The sequence below is a fragment of the Mastacembelus armatus genome, chromosome 5, assembly GCF_900324485.2.
Source record: "Mastacembelus armatus chromosome 5, fMasArm1.2, whole genome shotgun sequence".
NCBI lineage: Eukaryota > Metazoa > Chordata > Actinopteri > Synbranchiformes > Mastacembelidae > Mastacembelus > Mastacembelus armatus.
In genome coordinates, this window is record NC_046637.1 from 23,540,888 (window position 1) to 23,563,885 (window position 22,998).

At 40.8% G+C, this 22,998-nt stretch overlaps 1 protein-coding gene across 2 annotated transcripts; it reads right to left on the reverse strand.

Moving 5' to 3' along the window:
- Positions 1-15,845: 15,845 nt before the first annotated feature.
- On the reverse strand, positions 15,846-22,855 carry myorg (myogenesis regulating glycosidase). 2 transcript variants are annotated; one of them, XM_026307963.1, is made up of 7 exons: positions 22,705-22,855; positions 21,729-22,036; positions 21,602-21,652; positions 21,394-21,483; positions 20,419-21,271; positions 17,896-18,269; positions 15,846-17,770 (listed from the first exon to the last, which is right to left on the reverse strand). In XM_026307963.1, the coding sequence occupies exons 6-7, from the start codon at positions 18,156-18,158 to the stop codon at positions 15,979-15,981; spliced, it is 2,055 nt and encodes a 684-aa protein (XP_026163748.1). In that variant the 5' UTR covers positions 18,159-18,269; positions 20,419-21,271; positions 21,394-21,483; positions 21,602-21,652; positions 21,729-22,036; positions 22,705-22,855; the 3' UTR covers positions 15,846-15,978. The 2 variants fall into 2 exon arrangements, with proteins under 2 accessions (XP_026163748.1, XP_026163749.1); XM_026307964.1 differs by having other exon boundaries at positions 20,419-21,274.
- Positions 22,856-22,998: the final 143 nt, after the last annotated feature.

The window sequence follows — 22,998 nt, forward strand, 5'->3', positions numbered from 1 at the left end:
TATATTCTAACCCTTTCTGGTCATTTCTTTATTTTATACAACATATCAACAAATCGTTATACAAAGCCCATACAACAAGTGACTGACCTGCACTGACAGAATTCAGCTAATTACTGCTGTTATATTTTTGGTTTTTGGAGTTTTGTCACTGGCTTATAAAGACATTACACGGTATAGGTGATCTTAATGTAAGACCACATTGTGTAACTTTTGCTTAGCCAAAGGGCAAATTGTACTTTCTGCATCCACATAGCTGCAAGGGTCAGGTTGTACGCTTTGTCTTCTGCCCACATTGAAGAGCATCCGTACCGCGTCAACTAATACAAACACGTCCTTGTTTGCAGATAATGTGCATGTCTGCATCTATTTTGGAATATAGCAGGACCGAAATGTTAATGGCTGCAGTATCAGGAGCATGTGTGGAGAGTAGTAATAAAGTAAGTGCACTCATACCGCAGTATTCACCTGAAGTTTGAAAACGTTAACCAACATTAGCCATCATAAGCCATCATAAAGCTACTAGCCATACTAGACCAAGTAAGGCAGTTTCGCTAAGACCCCTTGTATTGAACTGAATAACATTATGGATTTAGCTGTGTTATTTCTTCTTCAATAAACTAAACTGTCACTGTATCAGATGTGCATGATGGACTTTCAGTTTACAGTTACATATTTCTCAATATTTTCGAGGGCTTAGATGACTCCCTGTAATGCAGTAACAGGTTTGACAAAGTAGGCCATGGCAAACAACTAGGATCCCCGGATGATCTTGTCCCTCCCAGTGAAAAGGATCCTTGTGATAGATTCATGACGCTCTCATGTGACCCTATTATCATGCACAGTAACTTATGTGACCTTAATGTGACATGTTGGTGTGAATGAAACAGAGGAGTTTGAATCTCTGTGGCTTTTTCCTGCTTATTTTTCTTTTATCAAGGGCACATACTATGTACGCTCAATCTTCTGATTAATTGTGAAATGTTCAAACAATATTTTGGCATTACCACTACGGTTAACGGACTGTGCTGAATCACAGAGTGGATGGCAATTTTGGTAAACATGGCGTCGTGAGTAGGTATAAAATGCATGACAGCAAGTAATCTCTTTGACCGTAGGTGATTGCAATTATGTGATTCAGTAACAATTTAGCAGTAAATGGAAAAAGAAATTGGATCAGTATTTTTGCACAAAGCAGAGGAGGGAGACTGCTATATGAAAGCAGTCTCCCTCCTCTGCTTTGTAAATATATTTCTCATATTTATAGCTTACCACCATTTTGAAAATCAATAGTTTGCAAAATGACACAGGTGTTTCAGGATCAATACTTCTGGTATTGATCTATCTACCTGCAAACATGCACAAGCCATTTGCACAGGTCCATAGTTCCTGCCCATTTCAAAGGGAGGGAGCCAAAGTAAGCATACTGTGTGACCTTAGAAGCAGAAGCAAGTTGAGCGCTCACAAAAAGTCATGCATTTTTTTTTTTTATTATTTCTCAGGAAAAAAAGGAAAAAATGTTTGAGAGCACACCCTAAACTTATATGGATCTTATTTCCTGACTGTATCCTAAAAGAGTTTTATATAAAGATAATGAGCAGAGCCTGTTCCTTTTCACATGTAGAGAATTTACTATTAGGATTTTGAATCGCTCAGCAGGTGGTGGGAAACGGAAGAAAATTCCGTGACTCTCAGATCCTTGGTGCATACAGATAAACTCTAAACACTAAATAGTGCAATGTAAAAATTACAATAGGTAATAAACTGATAAGATAAAGTACAAAAAAATACAATAAAATAAACAAGTACAAATATTATAAGGCACGTAGCAGCTTACCTTACAAAATGTTAGCTGTTATATTTGCTCTTTTGCTATGACAACTCAAAATGTCTCATGTATGAAAGGATTGTCTTTTACCCTCTTATGTTGGAAGAATCTCTGTGTTGTCATAGTGAATGAAAATGGATTTTGCGACTGATTTTGACCTTATGAAGTGTTTATATCACAAAGGTGTTAGCAAATACTTTATGCTTCTAAAAGAACGCAAAATCAAAACAGTTATAGCTGAAAAATGCTAAACCGAACCTTAGAGCAGCTGCAGTTTTTGTTAATTAAACATGGATTTGCCACCTTCTGTCTTTATACTGTGGATGACTGGGGATGTAATTCTGGATCAGCTTTACAATTTTGTTCTACTCAACTGGATTACGAGGGTGTGGATGCAACTATATGTCGCTAAATGGACAAAAATTTGTGTGAGTCTGAGTTAAGGTGGTTTTGAATAACTGATACACTATTTGTATGCATGGTCTAGAATACAAAATGTAGAAGAGATGATGGTTATAATATTGATGGTAGGTTTACTCTATTACTTCCAGAAGTCCTCACATGCCCTCATTGCACTTCATTTAAAAACAAAGGAAGAGGGGACAAACTGGCTCGGATAAAACATCACTAATGGATTGCCCCATATATCCTTCCAAACTTTCTTAAATGTCAGCCATAGAAAATGTATTGCCACAAGTGTGAGAAGGCTTTGAAGAAACTGTGACAGAGAACCATGGTGTTAGAGCCATAAAAGCCAAAAAACCGGCATTGAGCAGAGGGCCACAACATTGTCTGTCTCCTGGGTTACTCCTTCTTTGAGAAACTAAAAAGGGCTGCAGGGCAGGAAAAACAGGTCAATATCACAGTGTTTTTCAGGAAGGAATATTGCTGTATGTGTGCTTGAATAACATCCTGAGGGGAATTATTGATCAACACTAGAGCATGAAAGAGAAAGGTCCCTCAATGGCTTCAAATTGTTCCTAAATTGCTGTCAAATGAATGCCACTCACATTAGGTTAGCAGCGTTTGCCGAAAGAAGGGAGAGCCTTGGGTGAAATTCCATATGTTTCATTTGCAAAAAAATTTAGTAGCTGTTTTAATCTGCATAGGAGTATCGCTATTCAGACTATTAATATCAAAGTACCGAATCAAAAATGTTTCTATAACTGTGTCCTTCTAGCTGTCATTGTGTAATCCCTATAAATTTATACTGCAATATCTTATGCAGTATTCAGATCCCTACCAAAATAAAATATAGGCCATTATTGTCATGTCAGTGAAAAAATTTGTGCCATTACTATCTTTTTTGATCAGTATGACTCATTTTGTCATCATTGATTTGATCAGTGACACCACCAGCTCTATCTCATCTGCTCTCCACATGCAGGCAAAAACACTGGTGTGATGACATGTACTGCAGTGTAGATGTAGCTGTATTTGACTTGAGAAAGCAGATGAAAATGAAATCCTGTAAATCAGGGGTTCTTTTTAAGTATAGAACCCAATTTAGAAATTTAGTCTCTCATCCTAGGATACAGGCTGATTAATATTTATTGGTACTTTTACTTTGTGGGAACACACTAAAAGTAGATCCATGACCCACTTTCGGTCTGATCCATAGTTTAAGGACACATAATTTGCTCCATTTCAGATGTGACTAGTATTAAAAATAAGAAATACACAGTAAAAACATAAAGTGTCTCAGTGACATTAAATCCTTTTACTGGACATAAGCAGCAAAATATGAAAGTCAGTAAAGAGAGGGAGAGATGCAGGGAGACAGAGACTGATTTACAGAAAGAGAAGATGTGTTATCAAACTTGCCAGAAGGGGAATCAACTCTCCTGTCCCTATCCATATGTTAGTAAGGTGATGTTCCATGACATCCATCCTGACTCAGACACCTGCCAGCCGGAGTTTCTAGCACTGTTCCCCTGCATGTCCATCTGGACCACTGCTACCAGTGGCAGCTGGAAGAGGTAAAAATAAAGGCTGCCAAATATGGAAAGAATAGTCTGTACTGGTTCAGTGTAATTTTTTCCCTTTGAGAGGTCAACAGCAGTGATATTGCTGTTATACTACAGTAGTGGCTATGTGGCTGTTACAAAGCATGTAATGGTATTCTTTCTGAAATGAGGTTTAATGCCATATTCATTTATCCCAGCTAGGACAGAGTGTTTGGCTGTACTCTAAGCAGCTCCGTGTCTGTTACAAGATAGATCAGCAGGCAAGACAAGGAAAGAAATAACACAGGAATCAGAGGAGGAAAGAGAAAAGCCGTTTTGTCCCTGTCTCCCTATTAATTTGAGGAGAACTAGGAAATGCCAGTAGGATTAAATGTGTTACTCCCTCCCCTCACCCCCACCCCGCAACCTTCCTTCTTATGCTCTTTCTCTCTGAGTTCAAATTAAAGGAAAAGGTGGGGAGGGAGGTCTGGGTGGGGCAAGGAGGAAGGTGGGAAAAGAGAAGAAAGGTGTTAATTGCTTGCCAATCGATAATTCTATAATTACTTTGTGACAAATGGCTGGCTTGCGGTACTAGGGTAGGTTCAGAGGATAGTGGGGAGGAGGGTGGTCAGTGGGTTGGGATGTTAAAAAGGATTGGCCATGATCAGAAACGGAAATATTTGCTTTTGTGCCTACAAGCCTGGCTGCCCTAGGGATCTGTGACAGGGAATTTATGTCAGGTTTAAACATGAAGCTGTGCCTCCATGGAGTGGGGGGGTGGGGGTATACACATGCACATAATGACACTCCGACTACACAAAGTACTTTTTGCCTCAGCATACTTTACCTGATATTTCTTCTCAGGCTGAATGAGTTACAAAATCCCTTTATTCTGCAATACATGAGACAATAGCCCCACCGTGTATGAAAGCATATTAAAGATAGGCTGGCAGATTATTATTTTTGCACCATTAAATTGTCAGACCGATTCGACAGGAGAGCGGGCTGTAAAAGGAAACCTGGAGCGAGAGGTTTGAATTTGGCTAGAAGACTCTGAGTCTACTACTGCCTGTCACACCTCACTATCTTCCAATCACAGTTTCATTATGCCAGCCAAGCGTGAAGTGATGGGAGTCTCTTCTTGCCGTAGGGGGAGCTTTAGGCAGACAGCAGGTGGGCTATCTTGAGACCTGTACAGGTCAGGGCACCATGACACCTGGCGCCCCCTAGCTGCTATGGCTGGGCGGGGGAGGGTCAGAGGGGCCAACAGGAGATTGATGGCCCACCTTCACTCATGTCAAATCACCTGTCAACACGCCCCTGGCACTGAATCCATTTTGTTCCAAGCCACCATTAACCTTGGACCACTTGGATTCATTCCCCCTCTCCATGGACCAGGCTCCCGCAACCTTTGTCTACTACAGCTGCCAAACTAGTTTCTGGGCTCAACTTTTATCATGTTCACTGAGCTTCTATCAACATGACCAACTTTTAAACAGTAAACAAGGAAGTAATTGCTACTGAGTACTGCTTTTTCGCCAAGTCTTTTGGGCCCACTATAACATGAGGCTGCATGTGATTATTGGGAAACAATACAATGATGAACAGCATCAGAAATGTGTCATCCACTTTGCTTTTATTGATCCACAGTATTTGATGAGCCTTGAAAAACGTATTGATGAGATCTGCCTCAAGGCCACTTATATCACCACCACCCTGCCACTGTACACACTTCTGTATAAATATACTGTACTTTTATTGTTACACCGTGTTGTGCTGGATGATATCATGCATATCATGCAGAATTTGGTATTGTATGTACAGTATGATCCATCTATATATGAAGCATGGTTATGAGCAGATGTTTGATCATTTCACAGGCCTATAAAAGGGCGATTGGGCTGCCAGTGGCCGCTGTAATATTGATTGATGGTGGGCAGGTGGGGCCACAGTGCTGCCCTCAGACAGACTCTGTTTATTTATACAGTCTGCCGTCTGCCCACCTCACCCAACACAGGACTGCATTCGCTGAATTTACGGTCGTCAAGAACAAGAAACTATGCTAATGATGTCATATGAGGAGAGACAAAAACATTTCAGTCCAAACTTTCTATCGTCATATAACTTTTATCAGACCAGATCTTGTACATGCTCAACACCATTATTTGTTATTCTGTCTCCTGAGGCATACATAAATTGGATCCAATAATGAAAGGCAGTAATGATTCTTTGCATATTTCGTCTTGATTTTCAATTATATATACAATTACAATTATATATTGTTTTGGATGCTGTGTGTTGTGACACAAAATTGAACCAGAAAAGAACTCTGTCTTATTGAACATGCAAAGGAAGTATTGTTTTCAGGCAAGGTTTCTTTGTGGCCAGCCTTCAAACAGGCTTATTCCAATCAAGAATCAGTCTGTGCGACCACTCCATATACAGTTGTTTCACCTACAATGTGCCTGTACACCTTCTGCTGCTTTCCTCGATTAAAAAAAAAAAAAAAAAAAATCTGAAGATGCAGTGCAAAGACAAGTGTTTATATTGCAGAAACGAATACCGGGAGAGAGGAAGATAGTTCTCTCCACATCATTAAGGAGGCTGAATAGTGAAGTCCTTGTTCCATTCCAATTTTCTAAGCTTTGAAGGAGTCAGTAGTTGGATGTGGGCTGCCTCACAGAGCGTGTCTTCTGTTCCACTGAGCACACAGTGGCTTAGGGATCAGCCTGTGTCCCTGACAGGAATGTTTGCCACTGAGTGTTGGCCTGTCCACTGAACAGAGCTGCGAGCCTCAGATCAGTGGCATTGGCTGGCCTACGGGTTGTTCTTTATGGCTGTGCCGCTGAGTGGCTGGCTTTCTGCTGCGCACACGGCAGCCCTCCAGATGGATGCTGGGACAGCGGAGGCCACAGGGCTGAAAATCCCATCAAGCAGCAGTTCCAGGTCCTTGCACTGAGAAGATGAAGCACACCGGCACGCCAGGGGACACGGGCCAGACCCTTCTGCACCTCCATCACCCCCCAACCCCAGTCCCTTCATGCCCCTCTTTCCTTCCTCGCTTCATCCCTCTTTTTCCCTTTGTTCTTCCTTTTACAGACTGCAAGCCCAACCAGCCAGAATATGGAGTGTGGCCCTTGGGGTCTGTGGCCCTCGCTTGTTAAATAAAGGAGCTGACTGGCTGATTGATAGACCCTCAGCAGTCTCCGCACCTCACGTTTCCCGGTTCGCTGCCTTATATACGGATTCTTTGTTGGCCAGGCCTGCTTTAGCGTTTGTTAAATGCACTGTGTGATGGATGGCACCAATTTTCCTCCAAAACCCAGATGAGGCACCTAAGCACCTTTCCTCCTCCCCTTGTTTCGTCCCAGGTAAACCCCATGAGCAGGAGGGGACAGGAGTGTTCTAAAATGGTATCAATCAAACAGCCTTGTGCACAGCTGCAGCAGCAATGCAATGTTTCAATTATGCATCAGGTCCTCAGTGACTGATATTTTGTAAAACCTCTTACACCCACAAGGCACACTGGAAGTGCCCTACCTGTTGTCTTCACCTTTAGCCTTTAATTTTACTGTTGACTGCATGTGTCATCATTTCCCTTAACTCCACACTACATATTTTGTCTGCGATTGAAAAGCTTTATTGTTATTGTTCCCAACAACAAAACTACACTTGCATTTAAGTAAAACATGTACAGCTATAATTAATAATTACTTTCATTATCCAAACAACTGACAATTATTTCATTATACCCTTGGTCAATGAAATGCAAGAATATAGTATTTAAGATCATCAGTTATACTGTTGCATTAGCAATATATTTGTTTACTATCATTAAAGAAGAAAAATCATTTTTAGAATGTCTACTTGAAAATTAAATTATATATTAATATATATAAATTATATATAAATAAATATATATTAGTCATTTTTTATTTGCTAATCAATTAATACAGTAATTGCAAGTCTAGCACATATAAAAAAAAAACAAAGATGACAAACAGTGTAGCTGTAAAGATTAAAATATCATAAAAACAGCATAGTTCAGCATCACATTTTTTAAACAAATACATGCAACTGGACTTGCACGCTGGATTATAGAGTCAGACCCACTCCCAAAGTTAATACAGTGTTTCTATCAGCCAGTGTTGACTGTCTCTGTGACTGTAATGCCACAGGCATGCTCTGAAATTCACAAAGGCTGCAGAGCAGTGTCAGCCTGATGCAGTGCAGTGAGCAGACAGGTGAAAAAGATAAACAGATGCGAGACCAGTCTCTGGGGTGTTGGGTTCATTTGTTACCTAGCGAGGACAGACATATTCCTGTCAGACATGCCGTGGCAGTACCAGATGCGAGGTCATTCTAGTTACAGAGTGAAAATCTTGGGTTAAGGACAGATTCTCACTTCACACAAGAGACAGCCATGGGGTTGTATTTCCCCTGTGGTCATCTACGATAAACAGTTCAAAAAGGCTGGAAAGCTTTATTAAAAAAAAAAACGAAGCTTATTCATCACTGCTTGTCTCTCTCCAGCCTGGTTTCTGTTTGTGATCTAATAACCACCCTGAAAGAGCAAGAGATTGTTTTATGAATGTAAAATTGTAAGAAAATGTAAACATTTTAAGTAATTTATAATGTATACTTTTCACTGACTAGAATATTTGTGGCTGTTATTAAGCTGTGTCGAAATATGGCAAGAACGTGAACCCTTTAGAATTACCTACATTGTGGTCAGAGCTTCATCTTCTTCTTTTTCTTTCGGCTGCTCCCTTCAGGTGTCTCCACAGCGAATCATCTGCCTCCATTTAACCCTATCCTCTGTATCTTCCTCACCCACACCAACTATCCTCAAGTCCTCCTTCACTACATCCAAGAACCTCCTCTTTGGTCTTCCTCTAGGCCTCCTTCCTGGCAGCTCTAACCTCAGCATCCTTTTACCAGTGTATTCACTGTCCCTCCTCTGAACATGTCCAAACCATCTCAATCTGGCTTCTCTGGCTTTTTCTCCAAAACATCTAACATGAGCTGTCCTTCTGATGTCCTCATTCCTGATCCTATCCATCTTTGTCACTCCCAGAGAGAACCTCAGCATCTTCAGCTCTGCCTCCTGTTTTTTTCCTCAGTGCCACTGTCTCTAAACCAGACAACATTGCTGGTCTCACCACTGTCTTGTACAGCTTACCACTCTTTTGTCACACATCACACCTGACACTTTCCTCCACCCGTTCCAACCTGCTTGCACACGTCTCTTCACTTCTTTTCCACACTCTCCGTTGCTCTGGACTGTTGACCCTAGGTACTTAAAATCCTCCACCTTCTTCACCTCTACTCCCTGTAACCTCACCGTTCTACTTGAGTCCCTCTCATTTACACACATGTACTCTGTTTTACTGCGGCTAACCTTCATTCCTCTCCTTTCCAGAGCAAACCTCCACCTCTCTAGATTTTCCTCCACCTTCTCCCTGCTCTCACTACAGATGACAATGTCATCTGCAAACATCATGGTCCACAGAGATTTCTGTCTAACCTCATCTGTCAGCCTGTCCATCACCACAGCAAACAAGAAGGGGCTCAAAGCCGATCCTTGGTGCAGTCCCACCTCCACCTTGAGCTCCTCTGTCACCCCTACAGCACACCTCACCACTGTCTTACAGCTCTTGTACATGTCCTGCACCACTCAAACATACTTCTCTGCCACTCCAGACTAACCACAGCTCCTTTCTCTGCACCCTGTCATACGCCTTTTCCAAATCTACAAAGACACAATGCAGCTCCTTCTGGCCTTCTCTGTACTTCTCCATCAGCATTCTCAAAGCAAATATTGCATCTGTGGTTCTCTTTCTTGGCATGAAACCATACTGACTCACAAATGCTCACTTCTGACCTCAGCCTAGTCTCCACTACTCTTTCCCATAACTTCATTGTGTGACTCATCAGCTTTATTCCTCTGTAGTTTCCACATCTCTGCATGTCTCCCTTGTTCTTAAAGATGGGCCCCAGTACACTTCTCCTCCATTCCTCAGGCATCCTCTCACTCTCCAAGATCTTGTTAAGTATCCCAGTCAAAAACTCTACTGCCACCTCTCCTACACATTTCCACACTTCCACAGGTATGTCGTCAGGACCAACTGCCTTTCCACTCTTCATCCTCTTCAACGCTTTCCTCACTTCATCCTTACTGATCTTTGCTACTTCCTGCTCCACAAGAGTCACCTCTTCTACTCTGTGCTCTCTGACATTTTCCTCATTCATCAACTCTTCAAAGTATTCCTTCCATCTTTCCAATACACTTGTGGCACCTGCCAACACATTTCCATCCCTGTCCTTAATCACGCTAACCTGCTGCACATTCTTCCCATCTCTGTCTCTCTGCCTCGCCAACTTGTACAAATCCACCTCTCCCTCCTTAGTGTCCAACCTATCATACAAATCCTCATACACCCTTTGTTTGGCTTTTGCCACCTCTACCTTCACCTTACGCTGCATCTCCCTGTAGTCCTGTCTGTTCTCTTCTGTCCTCTCAGCGTCCCACTTCTTCTTAGCTAACCTTTTCCTCTTAACACACTCCTGAACTTCCTCATTCCACCACCAAGTCTCTTTATCTGCTTTCCTTTTTCGAGATGACACACCAAGTACCCTCCTACCTGTCTCCCTGATCACTTTAGCTGTAGCTGTCCAGTCAACTGGAAGAACCTTCAGACCTCCCAGAGCCTGTTTCAGCTCCTCCCTGAAAGCCACACAACACTCTTCCTTTTTCAACTTCCACCATTTGATCCTCTGCTCTGCCCTTGTCCTCTTCATCTTCCTTACCACCAGAGTCATCCTACACACCATCATCCTATGCTGTCTGGCTACACTCTCCCCAACCACTACTTTGCAGTCACTGATCTCTTTCAGGTTGAAACGTCTGCACAAGATGTAATCAACTTGTGTGCTCCTATGTCCACTCTTATATGTCGCCCTATGCTCCTCCCTTTTCTGGAAAAATGTGTTCACTACAGCCATTTCCATCCTTTTTGCAAAGTCTAGCACCATCTGTCCTTCTGCATTCCTGTCCTGCATACCAAACTTACCCATCACTTCCTCATCACCTCTGTTTCCCTCACCAACATGTCCGTTGAAGTCTGCCCCAATCACCACTCAGGCACCACTAGGGATACCCTGAATCACCTCATCCATCTCCCTCCAGAATTTCTCCTTCTCTTCTAACTCACATCCTACCTGTGGGGCGTAACCACTGACAACATTCAACATCACACCTTCAACTTCCAGCTTCAGACTCATCACCCTATCTGACACTCTCTTCACATTCCTAGCAAAATCCTCCTTCAGGATAACTACTACTTCATTCCTCTTTCCATCCACACTATGATAAAACAGCTTGAACCCTGCTTCTAATCTATAGGCTTTGCTACCTTTCCACCTGGTGTCCTGAACACACAAGATATCCACCTTTCTTCTCTCCATCATATCAGCCAACGCTCTAGTTTTCCCTGACAAAGTCCCTACATTCAAAGTCCCTACTCTAAGTCCTACATTCCTGCCCTTCCTCTTCTCTCTTTGCCTATGAACATGCCTTCCTCCTCTCCTTCTTTGACTAACAGTAGTCCAATTTCCACTGGCACCCTGTAAGTCAACAGCACCAGTGGTGTCGTCGTTAACCCAGGCCGCAACCGATCTGGTATGGAAGTCATATTTGTGATTCACATGTTTGATTTGGTTTAAATTTGACGTCGGTTGCCCTTCCTGACACAATACTCTGCATTTACCTGGACTTGGGACCGGCACATGAAGACACTGGATTGTACGCCCCTGTGGTTGCATTATGGTCAGAGCTTCATCTAAATTACAATAATGAAAAACCCAATATCTTTAATAGTTACACACTTTGCATTGTTCTTGTCTATATTAATACACAAGACTTAAGATCAAAACTTATTTTACACAAAGTTGGAAGTCTCAGAGAGTTAGAAAATGAAGCAGTCCTTTAAGAAGGGAAGGGCCAGAATTTCTCCTGAATCTATGTAGGTCTGATCTGCAGCCACTGGAAGAGTGTTTTTAATGAAGGTTATTGCTGCCAAAAGAGGTTAGTGCAGGTTGTAAAACCAAGGGTCCCCTTTATTTTTCATCAACAGTGTGAATGATTCAGCTAATGACACATTAGCTGAATCATTCACACATTTTGTTTGTCTATTTTGTTGATATAGATAATGATTAATTATGTCTGCCCAATTCATGCAGAAAGCTGGGTAATTCCAAGGAGTTCACTGCCTTGTCTACTCACTTTAAATTAGAAAAAAAACCCCCTCAAATTTCAGGAATATACACTAGAGTTCTGTACTTAAGTTCTTTTTGCACTTCCACTTTCCAAGGACAGCAATCATCATTCAATGTAAATTGCACATGATGTGTCTAGTTTAACGCATTTTGGATTTTTTGTGTCAGCAGTGTTTTTAAATATGTTGGTCAGAATACTGATTCTCTCTGTAGAGTATATATGCCTTACTGGGGAGGACAGACAGCAGGCAAACTCATGGAAGGAGAATATGGGAAGGTACTTGAGACACACTGGCTCTTAACCAGAACAACTGGTGTCTCTCTTTTGCAGATGGACACACAGGTGGGCTCACAGGTGGGGAAGGAAGGGGGGACGTGCTCTGCCAGTTTTGTGTCCTACTTGGTGTGTATGTGTGTGGCTGTGTGAGGATGTGTGAGTATTTGTGTGTGCGTGCACATGCACACAACATCTGGGCCACAGTCCATGGACATGTCAGGGAATGAATTCATGAAGCTACACTGCACCCTTCTGGATGTCTGTAGTACCACATGGCCAGAACCAGAGATTCAGTGTCCAGTTGCAAATGTTTCAATCTGTGAAAATTGTAATGTCAGTTCTGTCACAGGTTTTTTTTTTTCTCACTTATGTTCTAACATACTGTGTTATAGTTTCATCAGGGTATCTCCACTCTTACGGCTATTAACAGTAAAGTAAAATATGCATTTTACTCTTTTGTTGGACAGAAAAATAGAAAAAACTGTACAGCATTGTCAACCACACACCAAACTAGGCTAAAATATAATTAATCAAGCCACTATATTTTGATATAAAATGGCTATTTTCTTTCTTTTTCAAACCTTCTTCTAGAAATGTCCTAGATCCTTCTAAAGCTCCTACATAAATTATTTCTCCCAGTCTATGAAAAGATAGGCAGAACCAAACAATATGATTGCAGAAAGCAAACCAACAAATAATATTGATCCCAGCAACACACAGACAGCTAATCAATGAATGTATGTCCTCCACACACAGGCTGCAAGTCGAGATCAATTCTGAAAAAAGATGAAGCGTTGGCAAATAAAGTGAAGTAGTTCTGAAGCATATCCCGCTGTTGTGAAATGGAATAAATTCCCCAAACTGTTTGGTCCAAACATATGAAAGATTGACTGTAGCAGTGAGTAATGGTCTAGCCATGCTGTTTGAAATCAGAAAGAACAATCATGTTTAATGCTGCAATTCTTATAAATATCATTGCTATTATCACCTACGACCATAAGTTTATTTTTCTTATTCTTGGTGTGTAGTCATATACTTTTATATCAGATGCTCTGTGGCCTCACATTATGAACCACCAGATGATTTATTGATCTGAACACAGCCACCAAATAACCTGCACAATTGTTTCATCACCTTGTCACTATTACCCCATGATGAGCTAGGCATCAAAAAGTTGGAAAAGTCCCTCTAAGGTGCCTCTTTCAATATTGAATTGATTGGCACATTAGTTTTCATGTATTGCAGACTCATAGGAGGTTACAGGTTATTATTGGCTCACCGACTGCACGGTCAGTTTGCTGACCCCAAATTTGATGTCTGTGTGTTTTTTCTTATTATGTTTTATTTGTTGGTGTGTGTGTAAAAAGTAAAAGAATGGGCACATATTGATTACTGTTTTACAATCAGTCACCTTGCAACTCTAGTGACATGTAGCAACTGAGCTTTATGGACCATATAATGTGTAAAACAAAGATGAATGTGTTTCCATGCAAAGTAAGCACAAATGTAAACCTAAAGTCAAAATTATATTCTTTTAATACATTTGTACAAAATAGCAGTTAATCGCCTTTAGTCTCTTGCGAAAGTTGACAATTTTCAGTTACAATAACTGGAGGCAAACACTGATCAAAAGAAACATTCAGTCTAAGATAAACTCTCTCAGCCATGTCATAAAGCAAGACACTGACACAGAAATATCCTTGGACACTGGCCTGGCCCAGATGCTGAATGTCAACTGCTATAAATAGGTGGTGGACTTATGATCAAACTATGTCAAAAGGCACAAACAGAATCCACCAAGATCAACATAGGAGCCACATATCAAAGCACATTGTGAGTCAGCATGGGACTCTTAGTCAGTGAAAGGCACAGCATTAAAAACAATCAAACAAATAATGCTGAAAAGGGAAATTGTACCAGTTTTGCCCTTACTTCACAAAGACAGTACTTTTTATTACAACTTCAAAACCCATCAGGATAAATCTCAAACAATTAAAGTAAATCCAACAGACCACAAGAAGTCAAAAATGGGCATCATCAAATGCAACAGTTGTCATGTTAGGTTAGAGATTCACAATTCTAAATAAAAACTTTAACCCAGTTATACTTTTCTCTTATTCTTTATGGGATTGCAGGTGCAATGTCACGCAAAGGAATATGCTTACTGCCTTGCCCTGAGTTTGATGAAAAGATCGATATTAGGTTAGTCTCTAGATCTCAAGATACATGATTTTACTGATGCACTTTGATCTCGAATGATGAATAAATGTTTTTTTTTTTTGTTTTTGTTTTTTTTTTTTAGATGTTTGCAGCTACAGAGTGGAAAGTTGAAAGAAAATATGGTTAGGACATAAAGAAGTACAATAATAAATGGATGGCATCACAACAAATCATACAGCATATTATGTGGCAGTAATTAACACAAAACATGGAGATATCACTGCTGTTACAAAAAAGTGTCACATTCATAGAGAAGCCAAACCATTATTATTTAGGTTATTTTGTTCAAAATTTAAAAATTCATGCTAAACTGATTATCTCGGACATGGAGGTGAGCGTATTGGGACTTATAGTGTGACTAGCTACATTCAGAGTCAGCAAAGTGCTTTAAAGATAGTGACCAGACACTTCCAACACATTACTGCCTGAGAAAGCTGTTACCTGAGAAAGCGTGACATATTCAGTATCTAATGAAAGGCATTTTGTTCTGGGCTAAATAATAGTTACATGACATTGTGTTACACAACTAAGACCACATGCAATTTGCAATAACTAAACTTCATGCACTCATTTTGATAAGTGAGGCATAAAACCTAACTTCCTAAAAAGTATTATGCAGCAGAAGAGTGGAGGAGGTGTTAATGTCAAAGGAAATTTAGGATATGACACCCCTTCTACCATCCTCCCTTTGCACAATTTGTTTCAATGATATTCCCTTAAAAATGACACGAAAAACCCACAGAAATAACTTTATGGCATACATTGGCAATTATCTCTTACTCAATTCACAGCTTGCATATTCCCCTTTTGACTAACAGTTCATATATGGCCTTTAAAACAAGACTGCAACTTGTGCAAGATGTAATAATACTTCTGTCAATTTGTACAAATTAGCATTGCATAATCATTACAATATGGCATAGTTTTTTTTTTTGCTACTGCCTTACTTCTTGTATTAACTGTAGCTGATGGTAACAAATGACAGCAAACTTCAGTCAGATTGTATAACTAATGGTTACCTGTCTACCTGTGCTTGCTGTTATGCAACATTTTCCCATTTATTATAAGTTGTAATTGTCATTTACATGATCCTGCTTTAAAGAATAATAATGTTAAACCATGAAAAATGCAAAAGAACATTTTGGCATTTATTTTTTTAATTTAAATTAAATCATTTAAATCAAATGACAATTAAAAATAAGAATGTTTTAAACACAGACCAACACAAGTTTACATTGTGATGTTATATGGTGGTCTAGTGGTCAAGTCATCTTGTCATCTTGTTACTAAAAGTGTTTTCCATTAAAAAAATTTTTTTTTTTTTTTTTTTTTTTTGGACATCCAATGTCCAAAACATAAAAGTTCAATTTGTGAAGGCTGTCTCACAAGCAAATTGGGAGCATAGGCTAATTCAGCTTTACATTCCCCTCTTGCTACACCCAAACAAAGTAAGCAATTTCATCCAGGTCTACAGGATAGTCTGTGAGGTGCAGTGGCTTCTTGATATCAAATCTCTCCCCCTTATAGCTTCTCCAGCGGCCGGCAGGAAGGTAGATGTCACGCTCTTGCTTTCCAGGTTCTAAAACTGGGGCTACCATGAGGTCATCCCCAATCAAGAACTGGGAGTCAATTTTATAGGCTGTCTCATCACCTGTAGCAATCCACCACAAGGGCCGTATGATTGGGTCACCAGTATCCAACACCTCACCAGCTAGTTCCAGGACCCGTGGTGCCACGATACTCTCATGAAGAGCTGTGTATTTCCGAGCAATTTCAACCACCTCATTGTCGTATTCCCATGGTGGAATAGAAAACTGCATGGAAGGCATGAAGGCTGACAACTCTAGCCAGCGGATGTAGAGTTCTCGATCAGGTAATGCACGATTTCCATCTGTGCGGTTAGGATAGGCATTCCCTCCAATCATGTCTGGTAGAATGAACTGATAGCCAAGAATGCTGATGGTGAGCACTGTGGGGATAAGAGATTTGAGACCCAACTCATAGCCCCAGACAGAGTCCCTATCAATAGGTCTGAAGAAACAAGATATGTTCTGGGACTGGTAGCCACTACGCAACTCTGCTCTGTCATTGTAGGGAATAGCCATTTCAGTGTAACGCCTTGTGAAAAAGCTTGGATCTCGAATGGGCGTTCTCGTGCTAAATTTCCATGGTAAAAAGCTGGTCTCCCCTGCATCAAATTTAAAAGAGGCCAACCCATACCTGGAACGCAATGAACGCAACTGGGAGGAAAACCAATCACGAGCTTCTGGATTTGTGAAGTCTACAATGGCGCCAATTCCATTCCACCAGCGCACCAACGCTGGCAGCTGGCCTGTAGGCTCCCGAACAAACAGCCCTCTCTGTACACAAGTGTGGAAATTTTCTGAGTCATAGTTAACAAAAGGGTGAATCCAGAGAGACACCAGAAACCCATCTGATTTCAGTTTTTGGAACATGGCCGAAGCATTGGGGAACTTTGTAGGGTCAAACTCAAAATCCCCATACTGCCTGGTGTAACGGTCATCCAATTCCAGGTGGCTGCAGTTGAAGTTGTGCTTGCGGATGTTGGCAGCATATGTCAAGAGTTTCTCTTGATTGATATCAGTCTTATGTAGAGCCCAGGTCGACCAGATAGGATGGCGAAACATTACTTTGGCTGGCACTTTGTTTGGTTTGTTGAAATATCTGCGGACCATGTACTTGTGGATTGATGTCACATCTGAGCCCACACACACTCTGTAACTGAGCTCAGCACATGGAACCTCCCCTGGGTTGGGCTTGAAGGGACTGTCATTGTATCGTGCCTGGAAATACATTGTCTTTTCTGTGTCATTCCAGCCCAGATGAAAGGGCACTGAATTGTTGATTTTGATAGCCGTAGCATTAGATGAAAGCCAGTAACTCTCCAAAATTCCACCAAACTCATTGCGATTTAAGTAGATGTCGCTAGTAACAAAGGGTTTGGGAGCCTGCTGGCCAGAAATAGAAATAGGCCAGTGTTGAATTGCTGACACAGCACCACCATACCAGTGTGCAAATTTGTATGTCATAGCATGCTCAACAGGAATATCAGGAACCAGTTCCTCCCAGCGCACACGGTAGCATTGCACAGTGTCCTTAGGTCGTACTGTCTCAATGAAAAAGTTAAGTTTTCTGTCCGTTGTGCGTCCACAGCTGAGAATCTCCCCTTCTTTAGAGCAGGAATCCAAATCCAATGTCCCTGACCTGCCAAGATTTTAAAATAATTACATTTCCATTCAAAATATGTTAAATGAAACCTGAGATTGAAGGTTTGAGACATATTTAATTACAAATACAGAAAATTTAGAAACTGTAAAAAAAATACCAACCTGAAATCCATTCTGAAAACAATAGACCCTCCCTGGTTACGAATAATGTAGCCATCTTTATTCAAATCTAGCAGCTGAGTCTTAAGCAGCTCAGCTTTGCGGAGAGATGCTATGTAATAACACCATGCAGTCACTGCTGCAATCACCAGCACCAGGCCGATTACTCCAGCTCCAACTAAGGGTCGAGTGTCCTTGCTGCGCTTCTGCTTGGGGATAACATCTGTAATTGTTCCCCCTGCTCCTCCGGGCACCACTTGGTACATGACTTGTGCAATTCAGAGGACAAATTCAAGAGTTGATTTTCTGCAAGAAAATCCTTTTTCAGGGAACGTCTTTACAGCTGCCCTGTGTCTGAGTTATGTCTGTTTGCTTGCCTGTTATGAGACAGAGAAAAGATAATTAAGTGTACAGGTCTTCATGCAACATTTGCTCTTCTCATACTAACATAGGTTTTTAGGGGGAAAAAAACATGCTGAAAAAGTGATTCTACTAAAATGCTGCCTGCTGCAGAAGCCTTCATACAATTCAGTTCAATATAACCACCTAGTATAAGTTGTGAACAGTCAGAATATATTGACTTAACTATCTGAGACATCCAAGAACCTCACCCCAATCAAACACACATATTCAAAATGTCATCCTGTTTCTCAGCCTGTCAGTTCCAAGCCTCCACCACATTTCTAGCATTGTCTTACATGCTCTGCATTGCCACACAAAGTGATTTCACAGCACTTAGAGGTATTACGCTGTCAGGATGTAAAATTTAAAGATGTGTTTGAGATTTAACAAAATAAATCAACTGCCAATTACCCATAAGAGGATAAAGTGGATGTCCCCAGCGGTAATTCTAACATATGAGTTCAATTGAAAGAAGACTCATTTGTATGTAAGGAAGTAGAGAAACAGAAAGGGGATTTTGCTCTTAAAGCTCAGCCAGTGCTGGGAAGGAAAGGAAAGCATACTAAATCCTGTGGTCCGTCTTCTGCCAGACTAACTAAAACTGGAAGTAACGTGCTTGATTCTAGCCAAAAATCCAATTTCAAACAAAAAGAGAAAAGCTTCATTTCGATTACATGCAGGCCTTATGCACTATCCCTCCCAGCAGAGCTACAAGAGAAAGTCTTACGGGTAATTAACTGGTTGCTGTTAGTTATTGTGACTTTAGCTAATCGGAATAGATTAAATTTGAGTGCACAGCAGTATTCAGTTCAGTCCTCTCTGGCTTCCCTGTTTGCTGACTAGTCTTAACTGCAATTGACCCTGGCAGCAGGGCTCGATAATAAAAAAAAATGCTTGCTATTAATTAGCAATCTAATTGACTAATTCTGTGTTCAACCACCCTTAATATAGATTTCCCCCAACAACAGGAGTGATAACATAAGCCCGTCATTAATTAGCCTTACTGAGAACTAACTATTGGTTCCTTAGAGATTTACTCAGGCTGCTGGACTCAGGAAATTTACCAAGAAAGTCAGAAGATTTATTGTATATTAGGGCTATTTAAAGAAAAAAAACAAAAACGCATGCCTCAAATTATTTTCCTTTCTTGCAGAAGAGGACACAATGAGAAAACACTACCAATATTAATATTAATAATAATATCTAACAAGGTATGATTTTACAGTTATCCCAGTAATTCTGCAATTAACACTTTAATTAATTTAATGATTAGTTTTGTAATTTATTGATTAATTCTAAAAATGCAAGGTGACATCAAAAAATTGCTTGTTTAGTGCAAAAACCATCCAAACAATTGAGAAAGGAAGCTGAAGTCAGGAAATGTTTGCTTGAAATGGCTTCTTTTTTTTAAATATAGATTTTAGACAAATATTTTTTTAGATTTTGGAAAATACACACACATAAATCCAACAATATACTGTATAGCTAATATTGACAAGAATAATCAAAATGATTGCCCTATCACCATCAATGCTGCACAATGAATCAATTAACACTCATCTTTTCAGATTCAACTACAGACCTCACGCAAAAATAGACTGAATTTGTTTATATGTGTGTTTTTTTAAAAGCAGAACATATTCAGACCGGAGCACTTTGTTTATGCGGTGACTTCACATCACATCTGCTATTCCAGTCGATTCCCTATCTTTTCAGACGTGGAGAAAAATAAACAGAGAAGTGCTGACACTGTCAGAAAGAGGTCTCGCTAACTTATGTGTGTGTGTGTGTGTGTGTGTGTGAGTGAGTGAGAGAGAGAGTGTGTGTGTGTGTTCAGCGTGTTGTAACATGCTGCTTATGGCTGTGCTTTCGGCTTGTAACATTCAATATATAAGGACACAGCAAAACCTTCGAGAGCGCCAAGGTCAAGAAAATAACTTGTACTTTGAACACATACACTTCTGCCTACAGTTTACATCGCTGCATATTAAGGCGTAGCTGTGCGCCGTTGTGCGAGAAAGTTGGCTGAGGGAGAATACGGAATCCGCGCAAATTCTTCTTCATTTCGCGCATGCCCGTTCTGCGTCCTGTCCAGCTCTGCTTTAAGAAAAGTCATTTACTTACCGATCAGCGGCTCCGACGGTAGTTTGTCACACTCCACCGATAAGGTCCGACAGAGGCGTCAAAGCATGTTGATGTGTATCCGCCTTATGTACGCCCGCTACAGCATGGGAAATGTAGTCCAGGAGGTGGAAACAGTACTCTTTATTTTTTCATTCCTCACAGCTTGGCATAGCTTTGAGCAAATGACAATGATTGAAAAGTTTTACATAACACACTGGTTGTATAGTGAAATATACCAAAACATGTCTCAAAGAAGTGGCGCAAAAGAAGAAAAACGTCTAACTTTTCAAACTTGCCCAGGGTGGCTTAAGTCCTCATGTAATAACTTTATATGCACTGGTGGCATATTTTTTTTGTCTACTGTAGAAACTATCTATAATAATCACCATAATAAACCTGTAACATTTACCATTAAAATTGTAAAAACTGATCTGTGTGATAATAGGATAAAAATTTGTAGACCCATTAGGACTGCCTCATTCAGTTTGATCACAACAAGCCCCTTATGGAAAGATCTTTCCTGCTGAGTTAGTACTAAATTGTAAAAGTGTCCAGACGGTATGCTGGGAGATAATAGTATTGAGAGTGTAGCCTACAGTTACATTATTCATTCTTACACTTTGTCTCACTGGGTTAATTAGTAGAGAATAAAACAATAGTGAAGTTAATGATCTGTCATTTTGCTGGTGGACCCCTGGAGATCCTCTCAAGGCCTTCTGCAGGACCACAGTCCACGCTTTGGAAACCACCACTCTAATAGTCCTAACAAAGACATTCAGACATGAACTCTGGGTGTATGGTGTAATGTCCTGCTTGGTATGGTTTCACCACATGGAAGCAGCTGAAGCAACCACTGCTGAGAGAGCAAAGCATAAATTAACCCTGAGGGGTTATTGTGTAAAAGATAGTATTCTTGTCCAGCAAATGATTTTATTACACCAAAGAGAATCCACATGTTGATCCAGTGTACTGTACCTGTGGTGTTGTGTGCGTGGAAAGTGATGTGGAGCTGCAGGAGGTTTGCAAGTTTGGGGTCTTGGGCGGAGCTGAGCATCTACATGTAGCCTGTTGAAATTTTTTTTAATCTCATTAACAGGAGTTCGTTAGTCCTGACTTGTAAAACTCATCAACTCAACCACTATTGTCAGTGTTCAGAGGCCACAAGCAGAAGGCATTCTCTCACCTGAGTTGCTGTGCTGAGGGTGGAGGGCCATTCCTCTGGTAATTCATTCTTCTGCAAAGAAAATCAATTAGTAGTAGCATTTCTTTAGTGCCGTCTTGTCCCATACATTGAACTGATTAACTGCTACCTTTGTGGGTTTTTCAAAGCTGTATGCAGCTGGATTTCAGCACCAGCAGAAGGCTCTTGTAGGTTTGACAGTCTGTCAGCAGAGGGCAGAGCTTGTTCTGCCACTGGGTTGACAGGAGGCATGTGTTGTGGTTTGCCCATGTCCACATTGTTTAGATAGTTGCCAGGGAAAGTCAGAACTGGACTGTGAAACGACAGATTTCTGACAGGGGGGAAGAGGGGACGGCCAACGTCCACATGAGGCATGGGGTGTGGTTGTGTGCACGTTGACCTGTAGTTGGGCTGAATGCTCCGAGGAAACAGAAAGTCCTGCAGAGGCAAAGCAAGGACACATGTAGAAAAAGAAGACCAGAAGAAGAAGCTCTATCACAGCTAGAGACCATTCTAGAGACCATTCTCTTACACCATCCTCTACTTAGAACATTTCTTTGTGTAGCAACTGTAGCTGCCATACATCGTATGATATGACATATTTACTGCCTGGTTTTACTGACTTTGTAGAATGTATACTTTTTTTGCTTTTTTTCCTTATTGAATAAACAATAGTTATTCAAGGATCCAAAATTATTCCTCTCCTATGTGTCTCTCATTTGAAATTCCAAATCGTACACAGATTCCACTTAGATGGCTTTCTTTACATGTTGTTATCATTATAATCTTGGAGCCTGTGACATAGTGTGAGACTCGTGCAGTCGTATTTTTTTCTTTACAGTAGAGTGACTGTACACTTCTCTTAGATCTATTTCTCCAGGTCTGGATAAATAAATAGGCATGGAGGAAGTACTGAATAATACATGGGATGTAGCTTCCACAACATGCAGGGAAATGTAAACAACTAACGACCAATTAGTACAGGACACCACCTGGACATGTAGATATAAAATATATTAATTTTTGCAAGAAATTTGAAGTTTCTGCAGTTTGTCTTTTGAATCTATACAGTCCATATGTGTGGGGCAATAAGCTGTGTGTCTTACCGGACGAGGCTGGGGGTTGTTCCTGCGGTGAGCAGAAGTGGGTCGAAGTTCTGCTCGCTGGGCTCTCCCAGGTGGAGCGAACTGCTCTTTGTACACAGTGATGTAGAGCTGGGGAACCATCTTCACAAATCGCTTGTTTTCCAACGCTTGCCTCCACTTTGTCTGAAAGTCATGACCATCCTCCTCCTCCCTCTCTCAGCTCATAGCTCCTCCCCTTCCCTCCTACCTGTCCACCTCTTGTTCATGTTACTTCTACTTTTTTAAGTAAAATTGCCAAATATTTTTTTTCTGCTT